Raw genomic sequence first — 17,194 nt, 5'->3', positions numbered from 1 at the left:
TCTTTGTTTAACTCCCCCAGCTGCCTAGTAGGGTGAATTTCACCAACCCCATTTGACAGGTATGGAATCAGAGATTCTAGAGAGTAGGTAACTTTTCCAAGGTTCCACAGTTTCTAAGGAGTAGAACCTGGATCCGATACTTTTCCAACTACATGATGCTGAGTTATAAAACCCTGCTTATTATCTGTTCCAGGAAGAAAGAAGGCTGGGTGCTTTTATTGACTCCCTGTTTATCTCCTAGAAGCCAGGGAGCAAATCCTATAAAGGTAGCTAGATAGCCTGCCAGTCCATAGACAATGTGTCCCCAACAACCCCAAATTTGTTCTGCCTTACCCTAGTCAATGGCCAAGTCAAGTGGACGTGGGTGCTGGCCATCCTGTGTGTTGTGTCCCTTCTGTTTCTCATAAAGGGGAAGTGTAGGACAGTTACCAGAGCCAAGCATCAGGCAGGAAGCCTGATTTTTGCTTCCCTGAGGAGGACAGTGGACTTTGCCAGAAATGGTCAGGGCATTCAATTTGAGAACCCAGATATGGGGAGGAAATTGTAGAACTCAGACTGATGCCCCAAATCCAAGCGGTGATTTATGAGGAAAAAAAAATGGGCAAAAGAAAGAACACGTGAAACACATTTTCCTAGAATGATCTTGGTGACATAATATTGTTTGTCATCCTAAGAGTGATCATTATTACTATCGTTAGCAGCTACGATTTGGCTTTCTCTGAACCAAGGGCAGCGCTAAGAACTAGAGGGTCTGATTTAAAGCCCCCAACCACCCAATGACTTGAAGAAAAGCTGTGGGATTTGAACCAACCCCCCATCAGTCCCCAAGTCCATCTTTCCTGTTGCCCAAAGCTTGTTCCTCGGATAGCTAATGGATATTAGATCCTAAAGGGGTTACATGGCCATGTAAGTTTGGGAGACATTAGAGTAACCAAAACTAAGTGGGTTTCTTTGAGGTAGGACTTCTGAGAGCCTCCGGCAGGTTGTGGCTGTGGTTCTCAAACTAAAATCACCTGAAAGGCTGGCTAAAATCCAGAGGACTGGGCCCCACCCCAGAGCTCCCTGCTTAATAGGAGCAGGTGGGGCCAGAGAATCAGCTATTCTAATGAACACCTGGGTTGATGCTGACGCTGGTCTGGGGACCACTGCTAAAAAAAAGTGTAAAAATAATTTTACATATAAGCCGAGGAAAAATAATATCATTAAATTGGCATATGGTGAGGATCAGAGAAGACAACAGGGCATTCTATAGATGTTTTAGGCCTCCTGGCTTAGGGAGTCCAGCTCTGAGGACTCTACATGGGAATCTTCCTTTAAAGACCCACAGGGAGTTCAGGAAACACAGGCAGGGCATCACACACTGCATTACACCACACCCAACCACACTACTCAGCAGCCTGAGGCCACCAGCTCCCTTTTCACGGAGCCACAATCAGCCTATGCTGCAGGGCACTTCTGTGAGCTGGCACGGCTCCGTCTACACTGCAGGGCGTTTCTCCTCGGAGCTGGCACGGCTCCATCAATCTGCTGTCAGCCCGTTACAGTGCTGTCCTTCCTCAGAGACCTTGGGACCCAAGCTACGACAGGATCAGGCTGTTGAGTCTTCACCAAGCCCCTCCACCAAAATGTGCTCAGAGGAAAGGGCTTTCCAGACCAGAGGAGCATTGCTGCCAAAAGCCTTTTCCACCTTGTCCATGTGGAAATGGGCCCCTTGAGCTGAGTTAGGGTGAGGCCACATGTATAACAGAGGTCTAGCCAGATTGTGGGAACAGCACCCTCTGAGCTCAACTCACCCATATGGCTGGGGCTGTGCAGTCCTTAGATCCGGGTGCAGTTCACAGATGTGCACCCCAGCTTTCCAACTCCAGGCCTGCACACCCACCCCTTGACGGGATAGGGCAACCTAACATCAGCCGAGGCTCACCTGAGAAGAGAACCCAGGAGCTGTGGCTGCCCTTGCCCACCTCAGAGCAGCCCTAAAGAGTCATTATTACACTGAGCTTAGGAGAGGCAGGACACCATGGGAAATGCTGTCAGAGGCACCTGTCTTTGTGAGGAAACACCGCAGTGAAAAATCCCAGATGCTAACTCAGCCAATGTCACCCCACAAGTGTGTCCTTTAAATCAGTGAGGCCAATTAAAAACCCCAAATACTTAATGTCTCCCCCCTCTCCTTTACTTGCCCCACCGTGTGTGTGTTGGCAAGGAAGGGGGGCAGGTGGGAAGGGGACTGTTCACAGCAGGCTCACTCATGTCTTTGAGTCCTCCTAACAACTACTGGCAGAGGCTGGAGTTGTTCATACCCATTTCACAGCTGTGAAACCTGCAGCAGAGAACTTAAAAGGCTTGCCGATGAGAGGTGGGACTGGGATTCCATCCCAGATCCTTGTTGGTCACCAGTCTTGAGGAGTCTGAGCGGTCCTGGGGTGGGGCCCTGGATGGGTGAGGACAACTCCACAGAGGTGTGTGTATTTATGTTTGCTGGTTGAGCCACAGAGTTTAGAGTCACCCACAGCCCAGTTCAGTGAAGAATCTGGGGGCCTCTTGTAGGCATGCCAAGAACAATGGAAGGCCTCGCCCATTACACCCCAATCCCACCCACCATGGGTTCTCATGGGTTTGGGGGACTTCAGAGAGCTCCATGGCCAGGGATCTGCCAACTCCAGCAATCTGGAACATTCCCTGGAGAATGGCAGAGCCCCATATCCACTTTCCAGGCCCTCCGCGCCCCACCTTTCCCACCTGGATGGAACCTATGAGCGCCTGGGCTGCTAGGTCAATGACCTCAATGCTCTGATTGTTAACAGCCCCACCAAACCATTTCCCTGCATTTAGAATGCTTACTTGGTATTTTCTCAGAAATGAAATGTGCGGATTTCCTGGGCATGGAATTTCCTCCCTTCCCTACACCCCAAACTTGTAACTGAAGAAAGGGGAAAGGAAGCCAGAACATAGCATTCAATGTAATCTCCACCCGTTAGTAATTTACCATCACTGCTGGGTGCCCCTCACCCAGCCCCTTCCCCACAGCACCCCGCCCACTGAGGCCTGCCTCTCAGATGGAAACTTACAGCATCTGGCTGCTCAGCCCAACTCCTGCCCCAACAAGGGACATATTTGTGGGCAAGGGACTTCCAAATCTTTGTGCAGCAGATGTTTGGCTTGTGGGCTCGGCAGGCTGGCTTTCCTGCCGGCCCCTCTCTGGGAATTTGAAACCACTGCCCCACCCCCAGTCCTGAGCCCTGTCTGAGCTGGAGGACAGAGGGTAAAAGGCCCAGGGAAGCAGCAGGAAAAATCACCATGGTTACCAGGCTGCTCAACATCTGCCTCCCTCCTTCTTTACAGTGGAGATATTTTAATGACATTAAAGGAATTTTTTTCCACTGAAAATTCCCTTCATCCCACTTTTTTATGCTATAAATATATTTCCATGTTGCCACAGAGACTTCACAAGTTGGTTTTTTTTTTTTTCCTGGAGTGGGCTGCATAATATTCCATTGACTAAAACAGGAGCTGGCAACTTTTTTTCTGTAAAAGGCAGATACTAAATATTTTAGGCTTTGCAAGCCACATGGTCTCTGTCACAACTACTCCCTCTGTTGTTGTAGCACTAATGCAGCCATAGACAATATCTAACAGATGACCATGGCTGTGTGCGAATAAAACTTTATTTGCAAAAACAAGCAGTGGGCTAGGTTTGGCCCACAGATGTAGTTTGCTCACCCCAGAACTAGCACAACTGTAAAACATGATTTTTATTAGCTTTTTATGAATTACTTTGGTTTTATTCAATTTCATTTTGCTAATGCAGGTTAATGAATAATGACGATAATGATGTCATCTGCCATTCCTTGACTACCTAGATTGTGCCCAGCACTTGTGCCAAAGGCTTTACCTAGTTTTGTTTTTTTTCAACTGAATCCTAAGAATTCTCCTACAAAATATAATTTCCCCTTTTTCTAGTCATCTAGCTTGTGAGCGGTTAAGGCAGAACTGGAACTTACCCCAAACCCCACAAACACCACAGATGATGGAACCTCCTTTTTCCATAGCACCCCATGCAGCTGCAGGCACGTGCATGACCACTGTGACAAGATGACCACATATAAGGCTTCTTCCTACTCTGCAATGTCCTTGGTGGGAAGCCAGCTCTTGCCCACACACTTGTCAAAGCTGGAGTTGAGAACACCCCAGGCTGACGGTCTCTCTTCTGAGAGTAGCATTTATGAAGCCTTCCTGGCTCCGTGTTCCCCCTTCATCAGGTAACCAGTGAGAGGGATTCAGTTAGAGATGCCTAACATGTGACTTTGCTTGGCAGAGAGGCTCATGTTCAATCGTCTGCCCCAAGAAGAAGCATGAGGTGAAATCGTTGGCCAACAACAGGGACCGCCATGTGTAAAGCATCTCCCATAAGCCACGGCCTGTCATATGTTACAAGTGAGGAAACTGAGGCTCAGGGAGGTGGGTGATTTGTCTCAGGGCTTATCAGTGATGGAGCAATGGTACAGATCTTATCCCAAAGCCCCTCACCCTAATCACTGCACCCAGCCTGCCCAGTCTGTACTGTGAGGAGTCTCAGGAAGATGACAGTGTGGAGGAACAGAACACAAGAGTCTAAAGATACCAGAAATGACACTGGGCTGAAAAAGGAAAGAAAATGAGAAAAAAAAAAAAAAAAAAAACCTCTGGGATACATGAGGCTGCAAAGCAAAGATGGCGAATAATCACCATAAGAGGAAATGGGGAGAGGCTGTTTATAAATAAATTGTTGAGTATTTGTGTTGGAAAGAACCCAGTGCCTGAATTCAAGGCCCTTGTGTTAATATTTACTGTATTGTAATAGTGAGATTTTCACAAGGCACTTTGGGTTTAGACTGAGTAGGCCTTTGGATAAGAGCCTTCCAGAAAAGAACAGAATTATTGGGACAGAGCTTCTGGCAACCCCAGCAGAGAGATTATTGCTGGAGAGGGTTCTCCACATCTGCTGATCCTGCTCTGAAGGCCAACACAGCTCGGTCCTTAGAGACAGGTCTTTGGCCATGTAACCTTTGGCCACTGTCCCTAATATACTGTTGCCTAAAACACTTTGTGTCTAGGTTACTCCCATTCCAGAAGTCTTAATTCTGTGTGCTCACATTGGATGTTCTCGTCACCTAATGTTGCATATCCAACCACCCAAAGGTGGAGAGGCTTAAAGAAAGAACATCTGTCTTGCTCAGAAATCAGCAATGTGGGCAAGGTTCAGTGGGGATATCTTGTCTCTGCCCACGTGGCATCATTTGGAGCAGCCTATAGGCTGGGGGCTGTCTCGGTGGTCTGGCTTCAGTGCTGAGAAGACACAAACAGCTGGGTTGGACCAGCCAGGGAGGGGGTCTTTGGGCCTGTTGCTCTCTGTGTGGTTTCTCCACAAAGTCGCCCTGGCATAGAGGTCTCGCAATTTCTTTCCTGTCCTCCCAGGGCTCCCAAGGTGTGTGTATAGAGAGAGATCCCAGTGAAAGGTGTGCTGTCTTTTATGCCCTACCACAGGCATCTGTAACATCCCTCCCACTACACTCTGTTCAATAGAAGCAAGTCATTAAGGAGGGACCACAATCAAAGGAAGGGACTTAGATACCCCATTGGATGGAGGAGTGTCCAAGAATTTGCCAACAACATTTCCACACACCATGACCAAAAGAACCCCAACCCTGCAGGGTCTTAGCTTCTGAAGTAGCCAAATCTGAAATATTCCTCAGCTTTCTCAAACCAGGCATTTTTTGTTTGTTTTTTGTTTTTGTTTTTTTACAGATTACAAAGGCCCAAAGTATAGAATTTTCAAATCCTTTCATTTAGACCTTTTTCATTAAGAATCTCTCGCCATTTGAGCAGGGACAGGGCAAAACTTCAGGGTCATAAGGAGAAACTTCATACCTGTTCCACCTGTGAAAGATTTGGGCCACTCCCCCCTCCTCCCAGGGGGAAATGGTCTGCAAACTAAGTTATGTGGCAAATGTTAGAAAGATTCTCATGAGCAAGCTCTGATTTTAGATGGTTGAGAGTATGAATAAGAACCAACTGATATGCTAATGATAAGTGTTCTTCTGTATGCTTTTTAACATAGTCCCAAGGGACTTGTACTTGGCCACACTATCTCCTTCACAGGGGAAGTAGCCTGGGAATGACCACACTGGGCTTTCTTAAAAATTGTGTAGAATTTAAGCATCCCAGGAATTCAAACTGGCGTTTGCTATAACTGAACAGAGTTGATGATATCATTTTTGCTGAGCTTATTTTTAAGGTCATTTTTAAACTCTGTGTGGCAGTGGTTCTCAAAGTGGGTCCCCTGACTACACCAGCATCCCCCAGAGCTTCCAGATTCCTGCACCCCATCCCAGACCTATCCGAATCAGACACTGTGGGTGTGGGGCACAGCAGTCTGTTTTAAGAAGCCCTCTGGGGGGTATTGGTGCAGACTTCAGTCTGAGAACCAGGGTCTTACAGGGGGCGGTTTGGGGGAGAGGACTGACTGTAGCCGAGTCTGGGGTAGTGATGGACGATACAACTCCCAGAACCCTATTCTCTGGCCATGCACAGATGGAGACAATGGAGATGGGAAAGTACAAAGCTCATCGGTGGGAAAAGTCACTTCCCGCCAACTTACATGATCATGGTGTTATGGAAAGGAACCTCAGGCCTCCAAACCTAAAGCTCATCCTGCCTCCAATATGTCTTTGTCATCTTGGGAAAGGGATTTAACCCCTCCAGGCCACAGGTCTCTCATCTATAAAGAGAGCTGGGGTACGGATAACCAGAGATTTTAGCTAATTATTACTGAGCCCTTATAAAGTCCATTAACTCTATTATCGCATTTAATCCATGCAACAGCTCTATGACATTGTTAATATTATTGGTATCCTCACTTGATGGGTGAAAAAACTAAGGCACAGAGAGGTTGGGTAACTTGTCCAAGGTCACACAGCCAGCCCCACTCTCAGCTACCTACTGCAATTTCGAAATTGTCCACTTCAGTACCAAGGATTGTTGGAGAATAAGTTCGTGCAGAGAAAGGCAAGGCAAGGATCCTAGGAGCCAAGCAGGCGAGGGGGCGTTCTGACTCTTGGTTGCCAGCCAGCCCCTGGTGGCTGAGGGGCCACCAGGCTGACAGAGCCAGCACACTGTCAGATCTACTATCCAGGACACTGTCAGACAGGGAAAGGAACACAGAAAATAGCTCAGAGGCCAAGGGAGGAAATTTGTTCCTGACACATGCTGACAGGGCTCATTACTCGGACATCTTGTTTTCATAAAATGGCAGTGACACTGTTTGCTTTAAAAAGGGCTGGCTACTGGTAATAACGAGGCCAGGAGCCAGGGATGCTGAGGGAACAATGAGGGAAGGGCCACTCCTCACTGAGGGAGGTGCTTAAGACAGCACTTTCAGATGTGGTGGGGGAAGGTCGGGACCAAGCTCTGCGAGCATGACTCTCCCTCCCTTCTCCATGCTGCCTCTGCCACTACAACTATCTCCTTCCAGTGCAAACCAAACACAGCCCTTCCAGCCTCAAGAACCAGTAATGGCCCCCCATTACCTCCAGAGATCTCAGCCATAACCTAGGCTCACAGCCACCCAGACTGCCCCTCTGACCTCCCAGCCCTCCATTTCCTTCTGTGGGTTGTGGGTGCTTTCAGATGCTCCCCAGACTCCGCTACGTGCATTTCTATCTCTTTCCCTTCCTCTGCTTCCGTGTTAAGCAACATCTGGAAATCTGGAGTTGGGAGCCCCACTGTGTACCACAGTGATACCCAGCCAAGGTGGTGGATTGGCCCCAAGTCCCTTCTTTGCTGGACGAAAAGGGCTGGAAATTTCATCCCATGAAATTTAGAAAGCCAGGCGGACAGAAAACTCACTTGGTACTCACATGACACTTGCCAAATAGTTTACACGTCCTGGCTGTGCTGAAGGGATGGTGAAAATAAGTAAATGATGATTCATCACTTGTTTTTGGTTTAAGACCTCTGATGAGCTCCATGGGAGCTGGGACTCAGTCACGTGCAGAGGAACAGGGTTTTCATTGCGGTGAAGGACTCACACCGTTCATTCTTGTGGGCACAACTGAAACAACAAGTCCAGCACATTCTAAGGAACATTGTCAAGCTGTCCGGATCCATTAGCCAAGCATATTTTTTATGTAGATATTCATTCAACAACTACTGTGCTCAGGGACCCCTGTCAGTACGTGGGCATTCTTTGTGGTCTGGTTTTCTTTCCTTATTTTTTGTCATCGTAGCTTTTATTTTTTCTTCATACGCAAGAATATATATTAAGAATGTAATTAAACTATATAACTTAAGAATGCCAAGTATCTAGGCTCTTAACTAATGCCTACTCATGTCTGCATGGCAGAACGAAATTTCTAGTTTGGCTGACACATAATTGGTGCTTGGTAAGCTTAGAGTCCTCATCTAAAGCCGGGGTCTGCAAACATTTTCTCATGGAGGCCAAATGGTAAATATTTTAGGGATTGTAGGCCCAGAGCCAAAACTGATGATATCATGTAGGTACTTTATGTAACAAGAGGGGAAAACAAATTTCCACAGTTTTCCATTTCTCAAATTCACAATCTAATAATATAAATACAGGTTTTTGTAATACAGGTTACATTGGTCAGCTCAGACCACCATAACATAACACCACAGACTGGGTGGCTTAAATAGCAGAAATTTATTATCATAATTCTGGAGGCTGGAAGTCCAAGATCAAAGTGCTGGTGTGGTGGGTTTCTGATGAAGCCCTTCTTCCTGGCTTGTACATAGCTGCCTTCTCCCTGTGTCTTCACAGGACCTTTCCTCTGTGTGCACACAGGGTGGGAGAGAAGTTGATTGGTGCCTAGTCTTCTGGTAAGGACACCAGTCCTGTCGGATTAGGGCCCCATCCTTATGACTTCATTTAACCTTAATTACCTGGTCTTGTAGCCACATACAGTCACATTGAGAGTTAGGACTTTAACATATGAACTGGCGGCGGGCACACAATTCAGTCCTTAATACAGGTCTACTAATGAGGAAAATGAAGTTCTTTTTTGGGAGAAAACATTTCAGTGAATTGGAGCTCAAACATAAAATCTGTTCTTAGCCAGTGGGTCTTACGAGTACAGGGAGCATCAGGGTTTGGTGTGGCTGCAGTTTATGGACACCTACACACAGTATAGTAGAAAGAACCTTGGCTTTGGGGTCAGGCTTGGCCCATGTTCAAATCCCAGCTTTGCCTCCTATCATCTGTATATTAATGAACAACCACTGAAACTCTCTGAAACTCAGTTTTGCCAAGTCTGGAGGGAAATAATGATTTCCTTAAAAGGGAGCTAAATCTAGAAGGGGGAATATCTCTCCAGGGCTTCTGTAAGGAGTGCAAAATCCTGAGCATAACGCTGGCTGTAGACCTGTCTTTAAGAAATGATAGCCACTGCCATCATCATCATCATCATCGAAATTTTGAGGCGCTGGAAGTAACTCCAAAATGACTCAAAAGATTTGATGGATTACATATGTACTCTGGAAAGTATGTCAAGAGAATAGCAATTAACCTCTGTGGTTTTTCTCCCAATGTAATCATGACAATAACATCAGACAGATCCCAGTTGAGGTCCACCTGACCAGTACTCCTCCAAACTGTCAAAGTCGTCAAAAACAAAAGAAGTCTGAGAAGTCACAGGCAAAAGAAGCCTAAGGGACATGAGGACTAAATGTGATGTAGGATCCTAGAATAGAAAAAGGACATTAGGAAAATCTAAGAACATCTGAATAAAATTGGGACTTTACTTAATAATAGCATATCAATATTGGTTAATTAATTGTGACAAGTAGATCACTTTAAGATGTTAAGAACAGAGGAAATTAGGTGTGGGGCAAATAACTCTCTGTACTATCTTCACAATTTTTCTGTAAATCTAGAACTGTTTTAAAATGTAAAGTTCATTAAAAAAAAATAATTATACAGGACACCTGGGTGGCTCAGTTGGTTAACCACCCAGCTTCGGCTCAGGTCATGATCTCACGGTTCCTGAGTTTGAGCCTAGAGTTGGGCTCTGCGCTGACAGCTTGGAGCCTTCTTGGGATTCTCCTTCTCTCTCTGCCCCTCCCCTACTCAGTCTCTCAAAAAAAAAATAAAAAATAATTACACGTGGGTAAAAGATCCATTCAAAGTGCAAGGTGGTCCAGTGGGTTTTAATGTAAGCAGGATGAAAGGTTAATTGATATGGTTCAGATTCCCCATTGACTTTTGAGAAACTATCACTTGTCCCATTTTGATTTAGTATCAAGGAAGAATATCCACAGTTATCTGGAAAGGCTATTAAAATACTCCTCCATTCCTTTTCTAACTCCATAGCAGGGTGAGGTCAGATTTTTTTCATATATTTCAAAGAAAGCAACATAACGCAAAAGACAAAAAGCTACAACGGTTACAAGAATCCAGCAGTCCTTCATTGAGCTCGTCATTAAAGAGGTTTGCAAAGATATAAAGCAATGCCACTCTTCTCACTAAATTTTTCTGTCTGGGGAAAATGGAGCTTTTTTTTTTTTTTTTTTAGCGTTTATTTATTTGTTTGGAGCGAGAAAGAGCATGTGCACATGCGGGAGAGGGCAGAGAGAGAGGGAGAGAGAGGGTGCCAAGCAGGCTCCAAGCTGTCAGCACAGAGCCCGACATGGGGCTTGATCCCGTGAACCATGAAACCATGACCTGAGCCAAAATGTAGAGTTGGGACACTTAACCAACTGAGACATCCAAGTGCCCCTACAGTTATTTTCAATTACAAATATTTATATTAACATGTCGGTTTATTATTTTAAATGAATCAACAAATAGTTATTCAAGTTTTTATTCAGTTTTAATTTTTCTTTTGGTAAATCCCAACAGCTGTTACCCATATGAACAAAAATTCTTTGGGGTTCTTAATAATTTGTAAGAATATAAAGGGTCCTGAGGATAAAAAGTTTGAGACTCACTGAGCTAAACAACTAATTCGTCCCCACAGCAACATATGAGGTAGGTTTGAAGATGAGAAAACTGAGGAACAGAGAGGTTTAGTAACTTGCTGGAGGGTCCCCAGGAAGGAAAGAGATGAGCTGAAGCTCAAACCCATGTCACTATGCTCTCCTGACCACCTTATATCCCTGGTGTCCTCCTCCCCTTCTAGGTCTGTGAGCTCTGCAAGGGAGTGGCCCCTGCGGACAGCCCTGTGGTCTACTCAGACAGGGCAGGCTACAGCAAGCAGTGGCACCCCACCTGCTTTGTGTGTGCCAAGTGCTCGGAGCCACTGGTGGACCTCATCTACTTCTGGAAGGACGGTGCCCCCTGGTGTGGCCGCCATTACTGCGAGAGCATACGGCCCCGGTGCTCTGGCTGCGATGAGGTGAGAAGAGCTGTTCTGCTCTTTCTGAATTCTTTCTGAGCCTCAGGGATTCCTCAGCATACACATACATATTCCAAAGTGTGTGGGGCGCCTGGGTGGCTCAGTCAGTTAAGCGCCCGACTCTCGGTTTCAGCTCAGGTCATGATCTCACGGTTTGTGGGTTTGAGCCCCACGCCAGGCTCTGCACTGCACTGTCCATGCAGAGCCTGCTTGGGATTCTTTTTCTCCCTCTCTCTCCCCCTCCCCCGCTTGCATGCTTGCACGCTCTGTCTCTCTCAAAATAAAACGAACTTAAAAAAAAGAAGTGTTATTTATTCAAAGCCCCAGTGACCCTGTGTGACCTTGCTGGTGAAGACTGGCCATTGGCCACTTAGCTATTGTTGGTCTGTCTTCACCGGGATATGTAATCCCATCTCAGAACAAAGCCGGGCTTTGGATTCGGGCCAAAGAGTATCATGGCTGCTAGCTAAGTAAAACTTGCCTACGGCAGAGAATTTTGTTTTCCATCTAACAAGCTAAGAGGCAATTATGACCTGTGCAGATAACGGTACTTACTGCCTGAGGTTTGTGTCCCATTCCTCCACTGACGCATTTGAAGGTCGAGACCAGAATGGGGGAGGAGGAACCACCATTCTGCAACTTGTCCTCGATGTCCTGTCTCCACAAGGGACAGAACCTGACTGGCGCACTGTCTCTGCTCCCCTCCCCAGATCATATTCTCCGAGGACTACCAGCGTGTGGAAGACCTGGCCTGGCACCGAAAGCACTTCGTGTGTGAAGGCTGTGAGCAGCAGCTGAGCGGCCGGGCGTACATCATCACCAAGGGCCAGCTGCTGTGCCCAACCTGTAGCAAGTCCAAACGCTCCTGAAGGGCTGCCCGGCCACAGCCGGAATCCACAGGATCCCACCAAGGAGGGGAGCCAGGGGTGCTGAGGTCATTCTAAGGGTCCGATGTGACGGCCAGCAGGCAACAAAACCAGTGATTTTTTTCAGTGGGAATATATATATGCACACGTACACACACGTATTCTAGGCTGGTAGATCCTTGAGAGTCAATAGTTTTAAAGCCAGCGATGTTCTGAGAGGTCTAAGAATGGGGTTACATTGTTGTTTCCCAGCCACCGACTACAGACACAACTGGCATCCTGCAAGGGATCTCTAGTAGTTTCCCAAAATGCAGTTCTGAGTGATCAAATCACGTAGCTGTCGGATGTGCGTGCTTTCTCACGAACGTGGGGGCTCCTCCAGGAGCTGGCTGGGATCCCAACAGTCATTTGTGGCCTCCTTTTTCAAATGGAATTTGAATTTGAAATAAAAAAAGATGTTTTTGGCATGATGAACGTATTCAATAAAAGTCTGATGAAGTCCATCTATGCCCTGATCTAGTCATTTACACCATGGCGGTGATTGCATGGCACCCGTTTAGCCCCTCGGTCCTGAGTGCTGGTGGTGGCAGAAGGCACAGAAGTGCTGCGCCTCCTTGCCAACCGCGTCTTGTCAGATTTCTTTGTGAGCACAGGTGCTCAAGGCAGAACCCCTGGACCCCCATTCCAGGAACCCCCAGATCAGTGATGGGACGTGTCATGGTTTACGGTACATCAAAAAGCAGCCTCCGGGAGCTGATCGGCTGCCCTCGCAGGGAATGAGCGAACCCCTCTGAGAGTGAGACCAGGTGGAGTGTTGGGGAGCAGCCACACAGGGCTACCTGAGCTCGGCCAATGGGTGCCCTGGGGGACATGGTGACCAGTGAGGGCAGTCTTGAAGAAATATAGGATGTTGATGCGAAATCTCTCTTCTTCTAAACGTTGCCAACTCAGCACAGAATGAGCCAAATAGAATAGGTCTTTGGGCCAGATTTTCTCTCTTTTTATGACCTCTGAGCATTTGCAGCTCCCAGATTAGTTTCCTTTGCACAACATCTAACAAAAGGAATCTCTTTCTCTACTGGGGAAACAGAGACAAAAAAAGACATGAGGCTTAGGAGCTCACAGCCCGGTCACCCATGGCTTTCCTTCTTTCTCAAATTTCCCATGTGTTGCCAAGTTTCTTTCATTTCCCCACCCGAATTTCACTCTGCTCATCTCTTACCTACAATACCCTGACCTTGCAAGTTTGACCAAAGCTTTTGCAATTGCCTCCTGAGGTGGTTTTCTGTTCCCAGCTCCTTGCTCCAGTCACCTGCTACCCTGTCGTGTCCGTCCGCCCCCCAGAGAGAAGCTTGGGCTGGGTCATCGTCCTCACCCACCCTGCCTGGCTCCCTGGTGTCTCCAAGTTAAGAACCAAGTCCTCACCCTGACATTTCAATCCTTCCAAGATTTGGCTTACTTGTCTTTTTGGCCTTGGAACCCTTCATTTCTCTTGATTTCCATTTCCCTGTTTCTCCTAGACATTCACCCACTGCCTCTGGCCAAGCCCTCTTCTGAGCTTTTCCCAGTTCTGTGCTGGTTACTTGAAGGCCAACACCATCTGTTGAAATTCTATCTGTCCTGTAAGGTGCTACTCAAGCACATTTACTTGCTTCTCAATCACTTCCCAGAGGCACCAATGGAATATTCACTCTTTCATTCACTCACTCACTCACTCACTCACTCATTCATTCTGCAAATATCCACTGGGCATTACAGAGTTCCATTAAGCAACCTGAGTACAGGAGACAGTGTTCATAGAAAGCACAATACCCCTGCCTCCTGGACTTTACAGTCTGTGGGGGAAATGGCTTTAGGCAAATATTCCTACAAGTCAATGTAAAATTCTAAAAAGGGGAGGAACATGTCTCTATAAAGAATATAAAAGAGATTGGACCTAGTCAGGAGAGGTGCTCCTGGAAAAGTGATACTTGAACTGAGATCTAAAGGGTGAGTAAATTCTGAGCAGCCAAAGAGGAAAAGGAAGATGGTTAAGGATAAATACATGGGTGGCATGTGCAAAGGTCCTGTGGCTGAAGTAGCATCAGTTTATTCAGTACCTATATATTAGTGTTGAAGATACAGTGGTGACCATGGCCCATGAGTGGGGCTTACAGAAGACTAGTGTGGTACATACAGAGATGTGAGGCATAAGAGTTACACCAATTTTGTGGGCAGTGGAAAAGACCAGTCTCTCCTAAGAGCAATGGGGAAACTTCAAAGAGTTTTAAGCAGGGGTAGTGATGACTGGATAGAGAGATTATTGGATACATGCTCTCTCCTCTGCTGAAACCCCAGCATGATACCTGACTGATTTTATCCTGGTATCTTCGTCCACACCATTGTGGGCAGGAGTGATGTCCCCCAGTAGACCCTACCAGATATCACCCAGAGCGTCCTCCTGCCACCAGATATCACCCAGAGCGTCCTCCTGCCTTCCCCATGTCTACTAACAACACCTCACGCTTGCCATTGGAATACCTGAATCCTCTCTGACACTCCTTTCCTGTCAGATAGGTCACTGTCATGGCTTTCCCTCTATCACTGAGGCCTTATTTCTCCTTGAATGATTTTAGCCGAGACTGACAATAGTGTCCTAGTGAGTCTCCCTACCCTAACTCACCCTCTCCACACACTGCCCAGATGAACTGCTCAGAAACACAGGCCTCCTGTAAAACAGGGGCTCCTTGTTGCATACCTAGAAGAAAATCAAAACTTCTTAGAATTGCAATCAAGCTTCTTAATTTCTCTGGCCCCAAACCACCTTGGCTTCCTGCTCCCCATTCAGAGGCCTGGTGAAAAGCTTGCAGGTCCCTGCTTCATGCTTTCTCCACCTCTGCACCATCACTCAAAGCTATTCCCTCTTCTGGGAGTTCCCCACGCTGTGTTCAACTGCTGCCTTTTCCAAGGGACCAGAAAGCTGAGTGGCAGTTCTGTAGTAGAACTGGAAGGAGGTAGGCTGTAAAAGGCACAACGTTAACTACCTCCCCCCCCCCCCCCCCCCCCATTCAGCAAAAAAGTCAGCCACTGTTCCCATCACTGTCTTTCTCTAGGAAGACTTCCCTGGCCTCACCCTCCCCTCGGGGGTGTTTTAGGTTCCTCTGTGTGCTCAAAAGCATCCAGGCTTTCTGCAATCATTGACTGATGCTATTGTGCTATAATTACTGGTTTCTGAAAGCCTTCCTCTATGAACTTCTTGCACTATCTTTGGTTCTCCAATCCTTACTATGGCTCCTAACAACTAAATGCAAGGACAAACAGCCTAGGGCTCTTGGAGGATGCCTTGTTGCCAATGGCCCTGGGCTTCAGAAAGAAAGAGCATGTGACTCAATCCTGGCCAACAGGGCTTCTCCACTGGGGAGCTGCTTAGAAAAGTTTTCTTCCTTAATGGAAAGAGACGTTCTGGAAAAAAAAGCCCTGTATTTATATATATATATATATATATATATATATATATATATATATATATAATTTCAAACTTACAAAATAAGTTTCAAGAAGACACTGTTTTTCCCTTGAACCATGTGAGGGTGTGGCTGACACAATGCCCTATCACCCCTGAGTATTTTAGCATCTAATTCCCATGAACAGAAACATTCTCCTACATAACCACTAAACAACCATGAAAATCAGAAACTAACACTCTACCATCTACTCCTCAGATGCAAGTTTCATCGATTGTACCAATAATATCTTTCACTACAAAAAGATCCAGTCCAGGATTATGCATTCCAGTTTAGTTACTTTGTCTCTTCAGTGCTCTGTGATTTTGAAGTGTTTCTTGTTCTTTCCTTGACATTTATGACCTTGACATCTAAGAAGTCTGCTTATTGAATAGAAGGTCCATCAAATTGGGTGTCTAATATTCTCTCATAATTAGATTCTGGCCATGAATTTTTGGTGGGAATGCCATGAAAGCGAAGCTGGTTTCTTTTCATTGTGCCCTATCGGATGATACGAGATTTTTATTTGTTCTATTAGGTGTTGCTATTAATTTTTAACACTTGATTAAGCTAGGTTTTTCCTTTGTAAAATTACTCTTTTCCCCTTTGTATTAAATGAGTATTTTGTGGGAAGGTGCAGGCCTATCTTGGAGATGCTACGGGTTCAGTTCCAGACCACTCAATAAAGGGAATATCACAAATAAAGTGAGGCAAATGAATTTTTTGGTTTCCCAGTGCACGTAAAAATTATGTTTATACTATACTGTAGTAAGCATGTAATAACAATATGTCTAAAAACAACGTACGTACCTTAATTAAAAACACTTTATTGCTAAAAAGTGGTAACTATCATCTGAGCTTTCAGCAAGTGAAAATCATTGATCACAGATCACCACAACAAATATAATAATAATGCAAAATTTTGACATATTAAGGAAATTACCAAAAGGTGACCCAGAGGCATGAAGTGAGCCAATACAATTGGAAAAATGGTATCGGTGGATTTGCTCAATAAAGGATTGCCACAAACCTTCGATCTGTAAAAGAATCATAGTATCTGTGAAATGCAATAAAGCAGAGTGAAGTGAAATGAGATACGCCTCTCTTTGACACTATGTTCATATCCCGTTCCTCATCAAAATGCCACCCACTCACTCTTAGTATCCATTGATGTTTCTTGACTGAATTAATTATTATTACATGACATGAGTGATTGACTCACTGGGTTATCACAGTTTGGCTCCACAGGTTTGCATTCAAATACAAAAAGTTACACAAGAGGGGCGCCTGGGTGGCTCAGTCGGTTAAGCGGCCGACTTCGGCTCAGGTCATGATCTCGCACTCCGTGAGTTTGAGCCCTGCGTCGGGCTCTGTGCTGACAGCTCAGAGCCTGGAGCCTGTTTCAGATTCTGTGTCTCCCTCTCTCTGACCCTCCCCTGTTCATACTCTGTCTCTC

At 46.1% G+C, this 17,194-nt stretch overlaps 1 protein-coding gene across 1 annotated transcript in view; it reads left to right on the top strand.

Moving 5' to 3' along the window:
• LMCD1 (LIM and cysteine rich domains 1) overlaps window positions 1-12,759 on the top strand; it is a 58,281-nt gene extending 45,522 nt beyond the window's left edge. Inside the window, exons 5-6 of the mRNA XM_025922212.2 lie at window positions 11,175-11,390; window positions 12,101-12,759. Coding sequence (XP_025777997.2) covers window positions 11,175-11,390; window positions 12,101-12,259 — 375 coding nt within the window. The 3' untranslated portion in view covers window positions 12,260-12,759. The remainder of the gene's footprint in view (window positions 1-11,174; window positions 11,391-12,100) is intronic.
• Window positions 12,760-17,194: the final 4,435 nt, after the last annotated feature.

Source organism: Puma concolor, chromosome A2 (genome assembly GCF_028749965.1).
Source record: "Puma concolor isolate L17-30 chromosome A2, mPumCon1.1.hap2, whole genome shotgun sequence".
NCBI lineage: Eukaryota > Metazoa > Chordata > Mammalia > Carnivora > Felidae > Puma > Puma concolor.
The sequence above is the reverse complement of the archived record's forward strand: the minus strand, read 5'-3'. Positions and strand labels throughout refer to the sequence as shown.